Source organism: Cimex lectularius, unplaced genomic scaffold, assembly GCF_000648675.2.
Source record: "Cimex lectularius strain Harlan isolate CLEC.00 unplaced genomic scaffold, Clec_2.1 scaffold61, whole genome shotgun sequence".
In the NCBI taxonomy this organism is placed as follows: Eukaryota; Metazoa; Arthropoda; class Insecta; order Hemiptera; family Cimicidae; genus Cimex; species Cimex lectularius.
The window spans coordinates 1,075,422-1,096,554 of record NW_019392650.1 but is presented as its reverse complement, the minus strand read 5'-3'; the positions used below and the strand labels follow the sequence as shown (position 1 = coordinate 1,096,554).

At 35.5% G+C, this 21,133-nt stretch overlaps 1 protein-coding gene across 3 annotated transcripts in view; it reads right to left on the bottom strand.

The window, feature by feature from the left end:
- LOC106672692 (Krueppel-like factor 6) overlaps positions 1-21,133 on the bottom strand; it is a 245,110-nt gene that overhangs the window by 208,219 nt on the left and 15,758 nt on the right. Inside the window, exon 2 of one of the 3 annotated variants that reach the window (XM_024230627.1) lies at positions 2,092-2,254. In XM_024230627.1, the coding sequence (XP_024086395.1) occupies positions 2,092-2,106 (15 nt within the window). In that variant the 5' untranslated portion in view covers positions 2,107-2,254. Of the gene's footprint in view, positions 1-1,717; positions 1,977-2,091; positions 2,255-21,133 lie in introns of those variants that run through there. The other 2 variants (XM_024230625.1, XM_024230626.1) reach the window with 2 other exon arrangements.

Here is a 21,133-nt window from a genome sequence, read left to right as displayed (position 1 = left end):
CTTGTGGCAGGCAGCTAAGCCGCAGTAGGTTTCTGGGCCCAGAGAAATATAGAGATTATTTTCTGCGGTTTCTTCTTCTTCCTGGCAATATCTGCACAGCATTTCTTTTATCAGTATTCGCGTCCGGTGTGTACGCCTTCTTAGGCGGCATTGCTCTGTCGGCAAGCCAACCAGAACTAATGAGCTATAATCCTTAACTGGAACCTGATGGACACAGTAATGAAAAAAATAAAACTTCTCTTTAGTCACCTCGATAACAAATCTAATCCAGTTCGGCTAGAATATCACAGTCTTTTTCAGTGAAGGTGAACTGCAGTTAGATTTGCTGTCGAGAGAGAAATCGGAGCGGTGTACTATATGGATAAAGGAAACAACCTGCGTGGATATTAAACTAAGAACCGAAGATTTTTATCAAAGACAAAGAAATACTCAATCCAGCAAATATGACTGACAATATGTACGCTAATAAAAAGCTTACGACTAACCAAACAGAAAGCCTACCTGTTGGGTACAGTGCAAAAATCCTTTTAGACATATGGACAGCTCGGAAATATGGTAATATTAATGACAAAAATCATGGGGAAAAGGGTGGCATTGTGTTGGGTGAAAGGGCATGCAGGCTTATGGCAAAATGAAACGGTGGACAAACTTGCAAAGGAGGCTGCAACATCAGGTCCAACCCTTGACATTAAAATTCCTAAAGATGACGGGAAAAACTTTTTAGAAAGGTTTTGTAGAAATCTGTGGCAAGAAAAATACAACGCATCAAATGTCGGCAATAATTACAGGTCACTGTTCCCTGAGCTCAAGAAAAAAACCATGGTTTTCGGAAGGCGATAGCCCAGAAAGAATGTTAAAGGAGGCTGTTCTACTATTTTTAGACTGAAGACAAATCATGGCCTATGGGGTAGCTACAAGAAGAGAATCGGTTTGGCATCGTCTCCAAACTGTCCCACTTGCGATTGCCCTTCAAATCCTTCCCACATAATTTTTGAATGTCCAGAATACGAAAATGAAAGAGAGAATCTGCTAAAAAATCTGAGCAAAGTCCCAAACATTTCCAAACCAATAAACTTAGAATCTGTCCTAATAAGCAACAATCCATCAGCTTTCACCATAATCTATGGATTTCTAAAGTCGATAAACGTTACTTTTTGATTATCTTCAACCATTAAAATTTACGATCACGCTCGACAGTAAAATGAAAATAGAAAACTTCATGGGTGATATGCCAGCGTAAACCCCCCCCCAAAAAAAAAAGTCGGTAACAGTATGACAGGTAAATGTCACATGACTGCACATATTTCCAATTAATACTAGAGTTCGAGCATTGCAGATGGGGATGAAGGCAATTGAAAGCTTGAAGTTCGATGGGTGGTGAGGAGCCCATTTTATCGGCATACGAGGCCAATTTTGTGTTTTGTATAGTAGGAATTTCGGCCGTAAAAATATTATAGAGGATGAGACCAAGGACGCTACCTTGGGACACGCCCGCTTTTACAAATTGAAGCTACTGGTATTCAGCACCTTGCTTAACCCTGAATACGCTTCAGATTTTAATCAATTCTGCTTGACACACTTATAAAATGAAATAAAGCTTACAGATACATTAACAGTAGTTCATTTATATCTAACTTTTCTTCCTAGCAAAACTTCAAATAGATGTTTACCATCTCATGGCCGTAGGTGGTATTAGAAAACAGTATTGTAATTATACCTTACAAGCGATGAAATCCATTACGTAACATGTTCCGCTCAGCGTCAGGAATAACGCCGTCATTCCAGAAAACAATCCAGCGTAATTGCCGTAATGCGAAAACTGGAGAATGATGAGGAATATATTGTCTAGTATTCGATATCGTTTACGAAGCCACAAGTCATTCAGGTGAAACGTCACTTTCCAAGGACCGTCCTGAATGTGGGTGTTCTAAAGATGAACAATGCACGGGTGGAAAAATCTTTTCGACCAAACTCGCCTTAAATGAAGGAAAGCTTTCAAAACCGGTTCGGCTCATCGAGTTAAAAGAATCCTGGGGTATATTAATTTAAATACATAAATTCAATTGTGGTATTGAACTTTTGAACACTCACCATGAAGAAAACCATGAACGTTTGACTAATGAGGCTGGTTACGCCTCACCTGCTGTCGAGTTGAATTCAGCAGCCACCAGGGAATAATATTGATCCGTTGTCAAAAGTATGGAAACACACCACAGAACTGATTTTCGAGAGACATCAAGAACAAACTCGCGATCTGTAACAGAGAAGATAATTCATAAATACGACATTCCAAATTAAAATGACAATAAATGAATAAAATACAAGTTACAGTTATTACAGACGATATTAAATTGTGTCCCATTATTCATAATAAACACTTAAGAAGGTTTTGACAATTTTTCAAGATTCCAACCACGGAGTTTTCCTGAAATGTCTTTGTTCTTTGCTACTGTGTGGTTTCGCTAAATCACGGTTGAATATTTTATGAACTACACTGGCACGTTATGAACACCTTTCGAGCTACTAGTTATAATAACAATGCGGGCACATTGTTTAGACAAGGCTGCCTCTGCGTTCTGAGTGAATTTGTAGTCTTGTGTCAATACGGTAATACTTCTCCATTATAATTTATATAAACGGCTCAACTCCACAATACGATTATGCAGATTTCAAGGTATTGTAACTTGGTCTTTTTGATAATTCTGGTCTGTCCTCACTGTCTGTCAGACGCGTATGGGATTTTCAACGTCTCTAGTAATTGGTCTATGTGATAGTTTGTTCAATCGAGTCCCTTTTTGGTGGTCGTTGTCGTCTTAAACTGTCAGCAGCTATGAATAAGCATGATATTTTTAGTTTGTATTATGTTTAAAAAAGTGTAATTGAAGTGTGTTAGTACTTTATTAGTTTGTTCATGACTTTTTCGTGTTGAAGTTGGTGCGTCTTCGTCCTTGTACGTGTCGTTCTCTTATTTACTTTCTGTTTTATTTCGCGAATGTCTTTTGTTTACCAGTTTATTGGTTTGTATACGTGGAAGCCCTTACTGAATGTTATGTTTTACATTGAGCTTTGTGTTAGTGATATTTTTAGTGTTTCGTGTATTTAAGTGCTTTCATTTTGTGACTTCACGGATGGTTTGCTTACACCTCCAATTCTCTTTAGCGTGTAGCAGTAGAAATATCAATATCGAGAAATAAAAAAATCAATCACAGAAGAAATATAGAAGATATCAAGCGTATTGGTGCAATAAAAGATTTGTCGTACAATTCTGTTTTTTGCGTAATTTTTTTTAAACACTTGTTACGACCCAAAATTTGACGAAATAATCAGTGTTGTCAATACACGGTCAGCAACAGAGCGGGAAAAACTCTGCGCCCTCCATAAGCTCACGGGATTTTTGTGTTAAACTTAAACAAAATTGTTAAAGTTGGCATCGCTCTGAAGCAACTTTGAGCAAGAAAGGGTTAAATTATAAACTGAATATGGAAAATGTTATGTTTAGGAAATATTACAATACAAGATGCAGTTGTGGGGTGAAGAGGTAGAAGATTCCAAGACGTAGATTTTAGATTGGCGCCAAAAAAATCAGTGTTGTCAATATACGACATGAAACATTGATGGAAAAACACTGCACCCGTTCTAAACACTTGAGATTATCTAAGCTTAAGCAAATTTTCTAAATTTGGTGTTGCCCTGAGGCAATGTTGGCAAGAAAGTGTTAATTTTGTCCGTTAACTTTTAAGAAAGGCGTAATTTTGGTTTTTTATGTTTTGAGATCTTTTTTAAATCCGTGTGAACCTCCAGGAGTTTCAGGGTAAGCTCAAATCATTAAATTTTCTTCTCTTCACCTCTGCTAGGGAGTTTTATTTATTTTTTTTGTATACATTTTTTAATTGTCTATCTTTGGTTTCTTTCTCTTTATTTTTGTCTTTCTATTTGCTAAATTTAGAACGAATTTTTAATTTTTTCCGACTCCCATCTTTACTGAGCGACAGGCAAATTTTTGTCTGCAATTTTGGGCCGTAGTAACAAGTGTTTAAAAAATCATGAAAAAAAAGAATTGCACGACATGTTTAAAAAAAAAAAGAAGCAACCGTTGCAGTTGAAACGATCTTAAGGAGCCAATTCGTATGCCGGTTGTCCGCATTGTGCTCGATAAGGATTTCTTGCTTTTTATTAATACTTTCTATTGTCCCGTGTTTTAAAAAGAGATTTACGTCTTTATCTGGTCCCTGGAATACACGCAAAAGCTTTTGAAAAGTTGCTGAGTATAAAAAAATGTTCAAACCAGTTTTAATATGAATCACGGTACATTTGTAAAGCATAAAGCGACATAATTCACGAACTGTTTTAGATCTTTGCCTCCTTTGGATTTTAACAAATCATGATGATTAAAGATAACGAGTAATGGCGGATTCGTATTACCACCAGTAATCCTCATTCAGCTCTAAAGTGTTTATTTTGGGGTTCATAACTTAAAAAACAGTGCTTATATGTAAGTGTCTAAAGTTGTCATCGGTATCGAAGAATTTCTATCTTTGACCGGTCGGTACAAGGATTTCGTTTTAGCTTTGTTGTAATTATGAGACTTAAAAAGGGGGTCACTATACAGGGTTCGAAGAACAAGGTTTTTAAGAAGGTTAATGGTGTCCTGTGTGAAGGATACGTAATCAGGGTAGACAAAGGGCCGCATCCTAATCTTTTCCCGGGGACAATGCCCCCCATGGAGTCGGAATTAGATTGAACAGAGGACAATTATGACAGGCGTGGCGCCAATTCTACGCGATTGGATCCCTTTTTTTTCGAGAGCTGTCATGTTTTCGCACCCGGTTATACAGCCGTCAACAGGACGGCTTTTAAAGGTATCGCCTTTGTTCCCACCTCGGCCGCCGACAACCCGTTCCGTACGTGTTGAAATAGGATCCACCCCAATGGGAGGACCACCCATCTGAAAAAATACGTCCCAACATCGTAAGTGAATGTATTCCAGTGACATTTAATAAATTTGGGTTTTGATACAATCAAAATATTCACGGAATCTCCCCTTATTTGTTCATTCTCGGGTTTTTGTTCTTTCCAACTGTTCAGCATTCTTACTCATTCCTAGGTATATGTTCAATATGAGATTTTTTTTCTTAATATAAAGATTAACTAGACAAGATCTACGATCTGGAAAAAATACATAACAAACATGGCTGTATCATCCTTCCAATAAAAGAGAAAATTGTAATATATGTTCTATGAAAATTTCAATTCTTAAAAATTGGACATCACAAACTATTAATACCGCATAATAATTTTCATTTTTATTTCCAGCAATATGTAATGTATGTATTATTACAAAAATCAAATGGTCGTCACCGGCGCCGATATCCTGTCACCTCTCATAAGAAGACAAGTCTGGTCACATTCACTCCCCCAGAATACTCGATATTCATCGGGGCGGGCTTGAACCCTCCATTCTCGCTAATAAATTACTTTCACTCTCTAGACAACCCACCGTCACTCAAGAGAACTCGATATTCCTCGTGGTGGGATGGAATATGTAATAAAATGAAATACAATTTTATATACTTACTAAAAAAAAAAAATCAATTCTTTCTTTTCTTCACCCGAGGTAGCAAAACATTTTTTTACCAAATTTACCCCGCGGAATTAACTAAAATATTAACTCAGTTGTACATAACACTTTGATTTAAAAAATCAGTATATTAAAAACACCGCAAAAAGTAATAAATATCACAAGGTACAGCCTGTTCCCAGGTACAGCATCTTGCCCCATTAATAAAAAGGGATGATTAAATAAAACAAAGTTCGTAAGTATTTTCTTTTTTCAATATGCATGCAACTTAAAACGTTGTTTGGATATAATAAATTATTTGTGTATTAATTATACTATCCCAAAATACTATTTAGTACAAATGAAAATAATAACTCTGACTAGCTTTAGATTATCAGCTCATTTAGCCTTTATACATTATGATCGGAAGATTAATATTAATTGATGTTTTGTTACAAACACATGTACATTTTTGTTGTGAAATAACATGAAAGTAAATATTTTGTATATGCCTGTCTTTAAAACAGATCAAAGAGATAGGTCGTGCAATTTGTTAAACGGCCGTTTGTAAATTCACTAATAGTGATTGAAAACGAAAACGTTTAATTGGCCGATAACTCGTGGTGATTGAGTCATCAATCAGTAGGCAGTGAACAAATAATCTTGTCATTCGTTTTGCATAGTTTAACTGCTTCGGGCCGATGACATAGGGAAAGATCGAGATTGGGAGGATAAAATGATGACTGACTCTAATTAAACTCCTCAAGTTAATTAATGGCGATGTCGTTGACTAAATTTGTAATCTGTGTATAATTTACCGTTGGGTGATCAAGGTGATTAAAATACTGAAGTGCTGAAAATCTTTCCTGCAAAACTTGCAGGCAACTTAGTTCGATAATGAGATCATACAGTCCATAGCATGATTTTGAACCGGTTCCGAAGCGTTTTCGAGCCCAGCTAACAGAATTCTAATATAAAATTGAAAACATCGTGCTGTTATTGTATTAACAAAAATCGGTCGGTCGACAATCTATTTTATACTGACAAGTATTATTTATTCACTGTGCCTAAAAGCTCACCGTATTTCGAGTAAATTTTTCGCTTTTTAAGTTTGTAAAGCGACTATTTTGAGAAAAATGTTTGGAACTGATAAGATAAAACTATCAGTTGGGAGGTTTATTCTTGAATTCTGCCGGGTGATGAATCTGAAGTTTGATAGTTTCCCATCATCCAAATCTCATTGGTTTTGTCTGCCAGGCTAGCGTTTCGTACGTTTGACATATTCAGTGGTGGGTTTGTACCGTTCTTTTAACAGAACTGATAGGAAACACTACCATTCTTGATGTAACACCAACAACAAAACGAACAAACACAGGACAAAGTGACCAATCACTGCAAAAGAAACGAGAGTCTGAAATGGAAGAAATTTCGTCATTTTGTTGCCGTCTGTATTGGCTTGTATTGTGGTTGGTCTATGTGCTTTCACGTGTGTAGGAACTTAATAAACTGACAAGAGTCATAACGCTAACATACTAATATGCCTAATTTCGTTGGTTTGGTCTGTTAAACGCACCTTTTTAAAATCGATTTACAGCTGCAAAACAATTACAATGGTAAAAATGCTGTAAGAACAAAAGTGACATGAAAAAATGTGAGGAGAAATCACCCACTATAATAACCCACCAATAAGAGACTGCGGTTTGGTCCATCAGAATGCTTTTAGTATTTAGACACCTTCAGTGGTGGGTTTGTGTCTCGTCTGTGTAAGAACTGCAAAAAAAAAAAAGAAAAACGAATGGCGTCATTCTGGTTTGCTTAGTTTCGCAGGTATAATCTGTTAAACGCATTTAAGCATTTAATCAATGGTATATTTTGTAATTGGTCTGTGCGCTTTCTCGATTGTAGGAACCGCTCAAACTGAAAACTAAATATGTCAAAATTCTGTCATTCTCGTCTACCTAGTTTCACTAGTTTGGCCTGTCAGATGCGTTTGGCATTTAGTCACCTTCAGTGGTGGGTTTGTTTTGTTTCGTCTGTGTGCTTGGTAAGAACTACTCAAAAAGAAAAACGAATACGACAAAATGTCGACATTCTGGTGCGTCCAGTCTCGCTTGTTTAGCCTGTCAGACTGGTTTCGGCAATCTGCCATTTTCAGTAGATGGTAGAGTGCACATGTAATCTATGCACAAGATTTGAATACTGATATTCGTGGTGTTACCTTTGTTAAAAACGTGGCAACCTCATTTATTTCTAACAATTTACAACGCTGTCAAAATATAGATATAAAACAGAAAAACGCGAATTGTTTGGAAGCTCGAAGCAGGACTTCCTCTTGAATAGTGGAAAGCAGCGAATTACAACTTTGAGAAATTGTATTGTTTTACAATAGTAGTTTCTGTAGTAATGTGATAAAATATGTTTTTTTTTTATATAAAAGTATGGACAGTTTTTTAGACGTACATTATATGCAGTTTTGATGAGACTGAATAGGAAAATATCTGCTCTTAATGTGTGGGAGGGTCATTGACAATTTAGGTGTGCTTTAGGAGCAATACTTCCTCTTTCCTTAATGTGAGAACCATCCGTAAAATAATCCCAAGTATGAGAGCTGTTACTTTCACCATGGTTATAATTTCTGAGAATCAGGACTTTAAAATGACCACCTCATTCATTTCTGCCTGTAAATCGAACTCGATCGATCATTGAGCGAGATCTTCTATTCCTTGAGTTCTCCTCGAGATGGCTCAGCCTTCGAATTAAACGGTGTGGTCGGTGACATTGGGCGCGGCCTGGATGTGCAGCGAGCAGCACTGCAAGGCTGTGCCAAGAAAGCGTGCACAGGGCCGCAACAGGTCCGTGTTAAATCCACAAACGCCTTTCGACCACTTCCTACACCGAGAAGGCCTTCTCCCCGGATAGAATTCGTTCTGACCCGCCCACAGGGAGTCCGTAATAAATTGCCGTAAATCACCGGATTTGCGCAATAGTGCAAGCCACGGGAAGACGCCTTTTTCTTTGTTATTCAAACGGCCTTGCGACCGCCAACCGAAATTAAAGCCTATAGGCAAAAGGTTAAGTTTTTGAACAACCCTGCGAGTCCGACCTTCTGACTATTTTGCGATAGTCCACTATCTTTGTTCTTGTCACTTTAAATGATTAAATCTTTCAAATTAGCATGATGTGAATGGGGTGTATGGCCCAAGGACGATACTGATATCTAATTTTGAAACAAAAAAGCTTTTTAAGGTCTTAATGGTGAAATACCCAGACGGCCGTTTTATTTTGAAATTATTAGAAAAAGTTAAAATGTACAATTTTGGCTAGGTGTTTAATGTTTAAACATTATCTCAACCTCTTAACAACCATTATAACGCAATTCACTATTCTTAAAGAGAAAATAGTTAAGAAAAAACGTGAGGCTTTGTATTTAAATTTAAAAAATAAAGTTGACAATTTTAACCGAAATTTCGATTTAACTGGAAATGCTTTTTTGGTTATGTTATTAAATTTGAGTTAGTGACTTGTTATATTTAAATAAATATTCAACTTTTTCATTTTACATTAATGTTTCAGTTGCCATGTTATGCTTTTGTTTTCATCAGGAATAGGTCAATTTTGGGGCTAAGAATTAATCAAGAATTAAGTTGAAGTACAAAGTCCCATTTAAAAATGTTTGTAAACAAATACGAATAAAAATTGCAAGAATACAAACACAGAAAACCTGACAGAAAATAAAAATAAAATTTCGCCTAAATTCATAAATCTAGAAATTATACATAACTAAAAAACTATATTATTTTGTTGTTGTTATTTTATTTTGTAGGTTGTTATTAAAATTTATTTATATGATACATAAGTTCATATCTATTACGACACAGAAACATATTTTTCAAGATAACATGCTAAACCACAAAAAAATGTTATCCACAGACTTTCGAAAATGTTTTCTTTTTTATTTTGATTAGTCAAAATTAATTGATATAGTCCCTTATAAATTATGAAATAAGTTCGAAGGTCGGGGTGCTAATTTATTTTAAATTTTACAAGACTTTTTATGTAAATCATTCGATGAAATTCAATTTTATCTTGCTATGACCATTTTTTTGATCTTACCATTTTAATTCTAACTTAACCTTTCCTTTCCGATTCTTTTGTGGACACTTCAATTCTAAAAAAAATGACAAGTGATAAGTAAACCGAAGCCAGATGTTAAAAGTGTTTATTAAATAACACACTTTCGTCAGAAATTTTTTTGAATATAACACATCATTAGCATATTGTAAAACAGTGTCTCTATTGATTAAGCATGTTTGACCAATGACGTACTTTTAATTTTTTTTGTATTTATTGTATGTTCTATTCGCACAGAATTTCACACTTTTCGTTAACATATTTATTTACATTAAAAAAAAATATTATTACCTTAAGTGTAGTATTCAGTGACCGTTAGATAATGATTTGATAAGTGTGGGCACTATCAACACGACACATAAGAATGACACATCTACTTAGAAAACAAACACTTGGAGCCCTGAAGATGATCTCAACAAAGATCGAAACGTTGGCACGATAGAGAAAACGTTTTTCTAAAACCTACGTCACACCAGACCGCATCTCAAGATCTCCAAATAATCATTATTAACTTAATTTTTGTGAGATTGCTCTTTGTGGTCTGCATTGTGACGAACCTGTAATTTGGTCGTTAGCGACAGTTTTGCTTTTCTATCCTCAATGTACAGTATGTCAAACGCGTTTCGGCATTCGCCATATTCCGTGTGGGTTAAATTTAAATAAAAACAAAGTAAATTCGTAAAATAATTTGAAATTAATAGTAGTTACTTACTTATTATTAAAATAAGTATTAGTTTAGTGTAAACATGTAAATATAACAGAAAATACAGTAAAATTTAAATTGTGATTTCGCTTGTTCAGATCATGGTGTTTGTCCGTCTGTCCGTCAAATGTGGTATTTCGCATTTCACTGGTGACTTTGTGTATTTTGAACTGTGTGCTTAATCGTGTGTAAGTCCTTTTTGTTCAAACTGAGTACGTAAAAGTGCCCAACTGGCCCAAAACCGCCAAGAAGAAAAACCAGAATGATAGAAATCGGCCAAACTGCAGATTCTCGCATATCTCAAGAGTTGACCAATGGTCACAAATCCAACTCATCCACGGGACAATTAAAAGTATTAATTAGAAAAAATGAGAGAACAATCCAATTACTATATCTATTTAAAATAAGAAAAACATAGGTATTTATTATTGTAATTAACAGTAACCTAATCAGGATATCTAGTACAAATTAGAGGTAATTTTTGTCATATAGGACTATATGATACTTTGATCAATAATATTTATTACCAACGGAAATTCCATAAGTTATGCTGGGAACGCGAAACCACCAGCATGCAAATACGAGTCGGAGAGCATCTAGCAAATAATCTAAACTACTACATGTGAACACAGGGTAAACCTTGATTTATTGATGTCCACCTCTTATCCTCGTTATTCTTCCTCTGTTTAATTTTATTAAATTTTTATGAAATATTATTAAATTGAAAACGTACAAAATATACAAAAACGTGTAGTTTAGCTATGATTTTTATAACATAAGCAGTAATAGTAGTTAGTTTAACTAGTGGAAATTTTATACATTTTACCTCTTCAAATAAGTTACTGTACACTCCGTTTAAAAGCAAAATTATTAATGTCAAAGCAACTTATTTTCATAAAGACCGAGAAATAAATACCAGTATGTGATTATATTTGCTGTAATAGCAAGTTAAATGGTTTCTGTACAAGAAATCTCTTTTTCCATTAGTATTTTTATGTTTGATGGTGTTATTTCAGAACACTGCTTGTTTTTGTAATTCTATAATTTATAGTTTTTTTTAGTTTTCATCATTTTTTCAATCATTTTTAGATCGGAGACTTGGTTAAAAATCACGGATATTATCTGTGTATGGACGATTACCGGCCACATTTCTTCCTTATACAACTGTAAGTTATTAGGCATGTGCTCATTTGGTGGTTGAAAATTGCTCAGCTTTTTCTCCAGGGGAATTGCCTTTTTTCTCCTAATATTGATCCAGGGGTGGCGACCGGTGAGGCTTTTAGACAAATTGTTAACAATTACATGTTTTACGGTAAACCAAGGCCGTCTGCGTTGAAAGTGTTGAGGCCTTGATTTGGCTTTGGGCGTGTAATGTACTCAGCCGCAGAATGAATCACTCGTGATAAATCAAGAAAGCTACCGTGGGACCGAGGAAGCCGACCTTTTTTTTCCCACTTTGCCTCCCCCAGACGACGGGAGAATCGGCCATTATATCCTGATTTAAGACGGTACAGGGCCGAAGAAGGATGTCCGGGAGACGGCGGAATTTCGGAATACGCGACTGGCCCGGTCTCGAACAGGAGCACGTACTGGTTCAACAAACAATGACCCGTTTGCAATTACAAACTGGTTTCCGCCGTGTCTCAGGAAACGATCACGAGTTCATTTCCATTTAGGAGGCCAGGACATGATCGTCATGTTCCACAGCGGTTTCAAAGGATGGTTTCCCATGAAAAGGTACCAAAGGATTCAGAATTTTCTGCGCCTAAAACCTTATTTTTCTGTCGTGGAGCATAAGAATGTCACAAATAGGACATTAACGCAATATATTGTGTTAAATGTGTTACCGTGCTGTTAAGAATAGTGTGAATATAACTCATATTTTTCACCTTTCGAGATGTCCATCTACTAAACGTGCTACAGTGCCAGAAAGGTTATTCATACGCTATCGAGAAGTTTGTCAAGTTCTTGTTAGAGATTATTAACGATTGATTATATTTAAATGTCAGAGGTAAGCAAAATGGTAGAGATGACAGATGTATTTGTTTAAAAGTGCCTTGTTGGCAATAGTTCGATGAAATTGAATTTTACCCTGTTCTGACGACCTTTTCATCGTTCCGACATACTCTTTGATGTTTTGTGCGAATATTTTCATTATGAGTAACTAATAAACTAAAGCCTAGCCTTAAAACCAATTGCGAAATAGCACACTAGCATGTCGAGAATGCAATTAAATCCGAAAAAATCCACTTGCCTAATAAAACCTATCGGCTTTAACACAATAGCACTGTTTAAGTGAATACCCCTATTATTTTTGAAGAAACAATTATAATCCTTCTTAAAAGGCAGATGCCATTGTTTATTTTCCATGTTCGTTTTTTTTTATAATTAAGGTTAAGATATTGATTAGGCAATATAGACGTTTCTTTTATGATAACAATGTTACAACTACAACTACAACTAAGTAAGCACCGTTAACTGCAATAAAGCAGTCATTTTTTAAATTAAATATATTTCATACCATCTCCCAGACCTGCACAACAGTTTTGATTACTTAACTCAATTAATGCTATCGCAGAAATACCCCCTACTGTTGTTGAAAAAAGTATAGAATGCTTTTTAAAAAAAGATACCATTTTTTATTTTCTATGGTTAATTTTTCACAACTAAGGTTAAGATTTGGGTAAACCAACATAGACGTTTCTTCTTCTGTGTTTCTTAGAAAACTACGTATACCAGCGAATAATTAAGCACCGTTCACTGTAAAAATGCAGTAAATATTATGTTTTATTACTATTAATGTAAAGCATACCTTCTACCAGACCTGTGCAAGAGTTTATTTATTTTTTCTATATTTGTTAAGAGGCAGGGACTAGTAAGGAACATGATTGCCCCGCAACATATTATGCTTTTTACTTTTCTTTTTTTAAATCATAGTTCATCTGTATTTACAATTATGATAATACAGTACACTTAACATGATTAGCACAAGTTGCATGTATAACCCTGTCTATTTAACAGAAAATATCGTCACGTCCTCTTTGAAAAGCCGACTGGCGTCTGACAAGGCCGGAAATAAGCGAATCTACATTCTAAATGTCGGCTGTTTTAGTCCGCTGCCCATTTACATTTTTTATTGCTCAATAAAGTTTCAATATTTGAATTTGCATGTTAAGAAATGTAAAGCGATAAAGTAAAAACACGTATATTAATGCGGGGATATAAGAATTTTTCTGGATTTGACTTTAATAACACCTATACGATTTAATCGTTTTTTCTAAAATGATTCAATGCTCTGAACTATTACCAACCAATAACTTTTAAAATTTAGTTTTTATAAAGGTTATTTTCTTGTAGGATTATGTTTTTATATGATAGTTGCACAATCTCTTAATATGATGTAGGATTGTTACTTGTTGACAATTATCCCACACGATTTTCCTTGCAGCAAAGTTCAAGTCCTTGGAAGGTTTGCAATGACGGGATCCCATCGTGGGATAATTTCTTGATGTTTTGTCGTTTCAGCTCAATCCAACCCGGCAAGCCTTTAAAAACATTTTCACTCGTAATGAAGTTTATGATCTGACTTTGACGTGACGAAATATTTCATTGAATTTATTTAATATTTAGAAAGATCAGTTGAGAAGCCGTACTTACTTATAGGTGTAGATTTAATTACACAAGCGGGTTTAAATGGCTAAGCGTTGAAACAAGATAATGCATGCAAAGAAATAAAAAACGGCCCCTTAATATAAAATGTCGATAGCTATAGCCTGCAGCCCGAATAAGTCCGCTCTTCCTATAATTAGCTAGCTCACGCCTAATGTGAACGTCTCTTGACACGAAAATAGCGGTCCAAAGACGTCCTGGGCGAAGCACGCGGAACACGGCCGATGAGCCAATCGGATGATAAATGAGACAGGAGAGGGAAAGAACGGCTTCTAATTTTCTGGCAACGGATGCATCTGGTTTCGCAGTCTCCAATACGTTTTATCCCCATTGTAAAGAAACAGGAAAACAACCTAGGAGGAAATAAAAAGACGGAAATTTAAGATTATATGTGTGTGTTTATGTGTAAACGTTTCTTAGGGCAAACTGTTTAAAACAGAAAATCATCGGTGACTGCAAGGCATCTACTAGTAGAAGTTTAGGTATAATGAAAAATACGCTTGTTGTGTGACTTATCCACCATTACAAAAAGTTTGCTGCCAAAAGTGACAACAACCAAACACCAAACATTGAGCTGCCCATTTGATCAATTGATCGCCAGGAAAGTCGATTTTTTTAAAACCAATTCGTCTGAGTACATGGATAGACACTCCAAAAGTAGTCGAAATTTCAGTAATGTCTTTTGTTTAAATATTTATAATTGCAGAATATATTCGAGGCGTGATACGAAGTCAAATATCTTTCAAATTTCAAATTGACCGAAAACAGAGATGACGGTAAAAAACAAACTATCTCTGTAGAAAACATTACTTCGAATTAATGGACATACGAAACTGTGGGGCACACCATCTGACGTCCAACGAATCCAAGAATTCCGAACAAAAGTCGTCAAAGGAATTCTCCATTCCTCTAGGTCTTCGATCTTACCATCCACAATGACCTTAACATTTCCTTCGTCAAAGAAGTGATCCGTTCTCAAGTTTCAACCCAGCATAATCTCTATTCCTCAAGCCCTCTCCACTACTTGCCATCGCAAGAACCCTCCACGTCGCCTGAAACGACGATGGCCTCGAGACCTCTTCACCTTAACCCGATAACAAACGGAGTGCCAGCATTGGCTGCCTTCTCATAACACGTGTCCTCGGAGCAGAAGGACTTAGTGTTAGTGGTTTGCCAGGGATTTATACCGTTAAGAACAATTTTTAAGTCATATTTATTAATACTGTCGTTATTATAATTAATAAGTTTTTACCTGAAATGTGTAAAAATTGTAATAACAATAAATTTTTTTTCTACTTAATTCATATTTTTCACAAAACTGAAGCATAATTTATAACGTTTTAATTATATGCTATAATTATATATTATATATTTTAATCTTTGCTGGGTTGTGTGCCGCAAATTTGGGGTGTGGACGCAATAAAGAAGTCATTTTAGATTTTTATAAATTAACATAATATTCATATGTTTATAATTATCATTTGAGACACATTGATTCGTGGGCCAGATCCAACTATAACATATATCAATAAATTGCATCATGATTACAGAGATAAAGTGTCATATATGCATAATTCAAGACTCCCTAAGGCATAAGCTCGGTAGGTTAAAAAATATGTTCTGATTCCGACAGATGAATTAGACATTAAATTATAATATAGGGGAGACTTTATCTATTTACAACATTAATGTGTTGAATATGCAGTTATTGAACATTAGGAATTGTTCAAAAGTCCGTTAACGAGAGCGGTTTAGTAAAGAAGTCAAAATCTCTGTTAATACGTGTTACGAAACGAATTAAAATATAACTGTTCAGCGAGTTTATTATGTGTTCTGTGATTTACCACTGTCCAGCATAAAAATAATAATTAAACGGAGAGATTTATTGCTACACACCTAATAGACCACAGGAGTATCACCTTGAAAAAAATATATTCTGTCAACAGAAGAATTTCAGCTGGAGTTAATACGATTATTAGAAATAGGAAAAAATCTATCACGTCTGGTCAAGTAACTCGGAACAGAAAAGTTGATTCAGGTAAATAAAGGAAATTTGTAAATACGGTAATTTATTTTGTACAGAATAAGTAAATATGGGTCTAGTCTACGTGTTTCTAGAGGAAGTAAGTAAAATTGCAGTTCAAATAGTGTAAGTAAGTGGGATTTGAACCTATTTTGTAGGAGAGAATATTCTTCTTTTCTTCATTATTGTTATCGTTTTTTCCTGTTTTGGATGGATTAATTTTGTATATTTTTTAGGCCTCTCCTTTAGGGTGGTTAAAGTAATTTTCAAACATACGACCTATCGGCATCTTTTGCCATTTTCCAGTATCTTGATTGGAAGGCTCCTGTCGATATTGGATGGCTTAGCTGATCCCACAGTTCCACTCCGAATGTCCAAAATGGTCACAGTAATGCTTTTTATTAATTCAGTTGAATTTTGACTGACAAAATAAAGTCTTCTGCTAAGTCTTGTATGGGGATTTCACATCAGACTGCCGCCGAAGTTTGATCTTTAATTATCTGACTTGATATGGAAATCGGTAGTTATTGTTGATCTACACTGACTATATCTTCAATGTAAATGTACAATATTTCTCTTCCATAACCCCTAAGATGCATAGATAAGAAAGAAATTGTGTAAGGCATGCTGAAAGTAAAGACTGTAAACTATGTGTACATTATGTTCATAAGTGAACGTTATAAATCAATCGTCAATCAGTGTTTCAGTAGGTTTCATGTGATTTCCAGACTATTTCAGGCATTTTTTGCTAATCTCTTTTACTTAACGGCCAAAGAATGAAGAAAAGCAAAGGTGGCAGATAGGAAAACAACGATGGAAGGTAAAAGTTATGAGTTTATGATAGTGAACGTCGGACGAACCTAACAATTGAAGAATGAGCAGGTACTATCAACTTTACTTACATGTCCCCAAGAGATTTTGAAGCTCTTAGATAAGTATATAATTGGAGAGGGATATCCTGGAAAAATTTAAACATGTAGACAATTAATGTATTTTACTACATTTTTCGAACTATCCCTCTTTTATAATCACCACATCAATCATCCCACAATCAACAAATTCATTAGTTTTAAATGTTTCTTTCTTGATTGTACGAGTAATAACTAATGTCAAAATTCTGAAAGCTGTGTTAGTAATTAAATCATCTTTGTGACATGTGTTCATGTCTTTCATGTCGGGAGGATACAAAGCTACATTGGTTTCGCAACCCGTCTAAAAAATATTCCAGAGTAAGGCAGAACAGGTTATGTTCATGTGCAACATTGGGTACATTTCTGGTAAGCATTGTTTACAGTCTAGTCAAGACCCAGGCCCTCAGGGGATCTGGATAATAGAATCCTTACCCTATTAAGCATAGGCCATGCGAGGTAACACATGGACACTTACTTTTGGGCCGAAGCCCGCGTCTGTATCTGGTGTGAAGAGAAAGATTGCTCGATGTACCCCACAGAGGTAACAGACTAAAACCGCGTATGTGTCCGGCATGTACAAAAATTTTGCTCGACCTGTCCTTGTCCACCATGTTGAAGGGTGCAACTCCTTGGCTCCATACAGAGAGCGTATAGAAATGCCACCCCATATGAAGATGTGCCTGAGCACGGCTGTAAATAATCTAGGTCATCTGTTTCGATTTATGGACGATACAGGGTCGTTCTTTACAGGAATGATAATGTTGTGCCCCGTAGGGTGTGTTGAGAGCGAATGCATTTTTTGGGGTGCATGTGTAGTGTAAGAAGGCGGATGGCGGAATATTGAGTACTCTATCGACCGTCTAGTAAGCTAATTTATATAATAGGTGGACCACCCTGTTTGAGTAAATGGTATGTAAATAGGAATTAATATATTTTAGAATGAGTGAGAGTGTGAATGGGATTGGATTTAGAGACTGCATGCGTTGAGTACTGAAATACCTAGCTGTTGAGAGCACACAGATCCCAACTTCCTGGTTGACGGATAAGACTAAGGTCTGCCCCCGGACTGCCAACAGATCCAAGATGGGTGGTTCTCGAGGCCCACCGGTGATTTATAGCAAATTCGAATTGACTGTGGACTGCGAGAAATAATAGGTTAAAATCAGTACATGTCTGTACATCTGTGCATATTTGAGTTTATATANTATATATATATATATATCGAAATCCTACTATGTGGATTCATAGAGATTCTATTTAACACTTAAACTTTCTATTGTGCCGATCCCTACTAAAAGATTTCCTGGAAGGTTTTTGTATCTTTTATAAGGTAAAGAATTCTTCTGAGAGATCTGATGGCTGATGAGATGTATGGCTCATGAACGGCTTTCCCAGGTACCATAGCCTTTTCGTAACTCTTGTGGGGCATTTGAATAGGATATGCTCAGTCGTCTCTGTCTGTTCTAGACCTAATCGACATTGTTCATTTGTTGACAGTCCCTTACTAAACCAGGTAACACAATTACGCTGACTGCGAAATCTGTTCAAGATCTCACCAACACCCGAGATCAGTGGGCCCCCAATAGCTGCAATATTTGTTCCATCGGTTTAGTAGGTCGGTCATACATTGAAGATATCCTGGATTGAGTGCGCCAGAAATGAACTGCCAAGGTTTGAGAGAAAAAATAGGAAGAAACTTCAAGAATGTCATCCTCGACTAGCACACCGATTGAGATATTTCTTCTTCCTATTTAAAACAAACATGTGTGTTCCCATTTTCAGAACCTCGTGAATGATGACTGGCCATACACGTAAGTGTCTGATTCCTTAAAAGGCAATATTTATAATTGTGCGCATTGAAAACAGAGAATTTGTTACGAGATTGGTGTCTCGAGTGAAATTGGACTAAATTGTTAAAAACGAATTTAACTCGATATGATGCAGCAGCAATGAAAGTCTGCTTGTGTTGCTGGCTAAAATCGTTTACGTCACACGCAAAGATTCGTATATTCTAACTAACCATATGTACTAAACATACCACCAAATTATCATCCAGTCTAGACAGTCGAAAATAAGCCATTAATTTGCAACTGGGTGTGCCAAAAGTGCATTAACAGAAGCAAACAATAAAAAAACTGCTGATACAGAGCAAAAAATGCTAATGTTATCACGATTCTAATGCAGACAATTTCTTTATTATATCTACTTATTATTCTAAAATGTATGGTCTTTTGTTTATGGCAGCTTTAACATTAAAGCAGTTACAATCTGCACTAAGCTTGAGGGGCGCTGATAAATGTTATCTGAACGTCCTCCTTGGCCGGCTAATTTATTGATGGCCTCGTTCCGTCGCCCTTCAGGTCGGCATGTCTTTATTTTACATCGGGGAACGGTTAAAGCACCTAAGTCAAAACAAATCGTATATTTAAAATTATACGTTTGAAACGTCTAGACGATTCTAGAATTTTTCCATGTCGGTATATGTATATTCATGTACATATATTTACATTTGTTTCAATCGATTTAAATTTTCCGATATTTGGTAAAAAATCTATTCACAGTGAGCAAAATCGTAACAGTTTATAAGGAATGTTGAATTTTTTGTAGTATTACTAACTCGTCTCTGAAATTAGCAGGGCAAGTAACATAAGTGTAAAACAATTTCATGAATTTTTTTGTCTTGATTTGTTTGTGCTCATATACTTTTTCTAGAACATATCTTCTTGCCCTTCTTAAAAAGGTAGTTCCTACTCACAGTAAGTTGTTTTGCAACGATCCGGATTTCGAGCCTTTAGCTCATCATCAGGTTGAAGGACTTCTACAACCACGTCTCTCGACATGAATTGCCAAAGTGAACCAGCTGATACCTCCGCCAACGCGACATTCCAATTAACAGCTGATTTGTTTAATGGCGCTCAATTTGAACGTGCGAAACGCGGAAATTATAACACACATAAATATTATACTAGTAAATACTTAATATTATTAAATTAGTATAAAAATAATAACAATTAAAATAAATTAGTTTAATTATTTGGATGTTTGATATTATTTATGTACATATTTAAAATGGGAGGTAAATCAAAATCTGTTATATTATTAATGCATTTATCATCATGTTCAGTTTTGTATTTTTTAATTTCAAATTTCTCAAACCAATCTAGTTCTTTCCCTTTGTTGAAACTACGTAACACTCTTGTATTTAGATTGGAATTGAAATTATGTTTTGTTTCTTTTACATGGTCCTTAAATTCCGAAAATTTGCTCGATTTAGGCAAGTGTTCTTTTACTCTTGTTTTTATTTCTCTACCGCTTTGTCCTATATCGTCGCTATGTAGACGATATTTTATTCATATGGTGCAAATTGAGCGCCATTAAAAAAATCAGCTGCTAATTGGAACGTCGTGTTGGCGGAGGTATCAGCGGGTTCACTTTGGCAATTCATATCAAGAGACGTGTTTGTAGAAGTCCTTCAACCCTGATGATGAGCTGAAAGGCTCGAAATCCGGATCGCTGCAAAACAACTTACTGTGAGTAGGAACTATCTTTTTAAGAAGGGATTGAACACCACACTCACTCAACCATTTATCATTTCTACATATCTTCTTGTTCCATTTTTTTAAAAATATACATTAATTTTTTTCTCTTATACAAAAAAAACAGATACATATTACAAAAGTACAGTACGGCAGTTTTCTATGAATAATAACACAATAAATTATAACATTTAAGTGAATATAAACTAAACTTAACATTTCTTAGCTCAAGGAAAATAAAACATAACTTATTTTTTTCTCTTTCTTTGAAACGTTATCACCAATTTAATTGTTGATTCAATTAATACCGGTATTGTCATTTTTTTATCATTCAGGATCTATACAAATGAAACGCGATAAAGGCTGGGGATACCTAGATGCTGAAGACGATATTGAAACAAAATTGAGCAATCAACCACAAAGTGAAAAATATTTTTCTTTACCCTTGAGTTGCGTAAAAAGCACAGTTCGTCTGATTTAGACTCTAACTATTAGATTTAGTTAGCACAAAAGTTAGAAATCTTTGTTCCCAGCGCATTTTTAGAAACCATCGCAGATCAGAGAGGCGTAGAACGTTTGCTGCTCACCCAGATGATTGGGGGA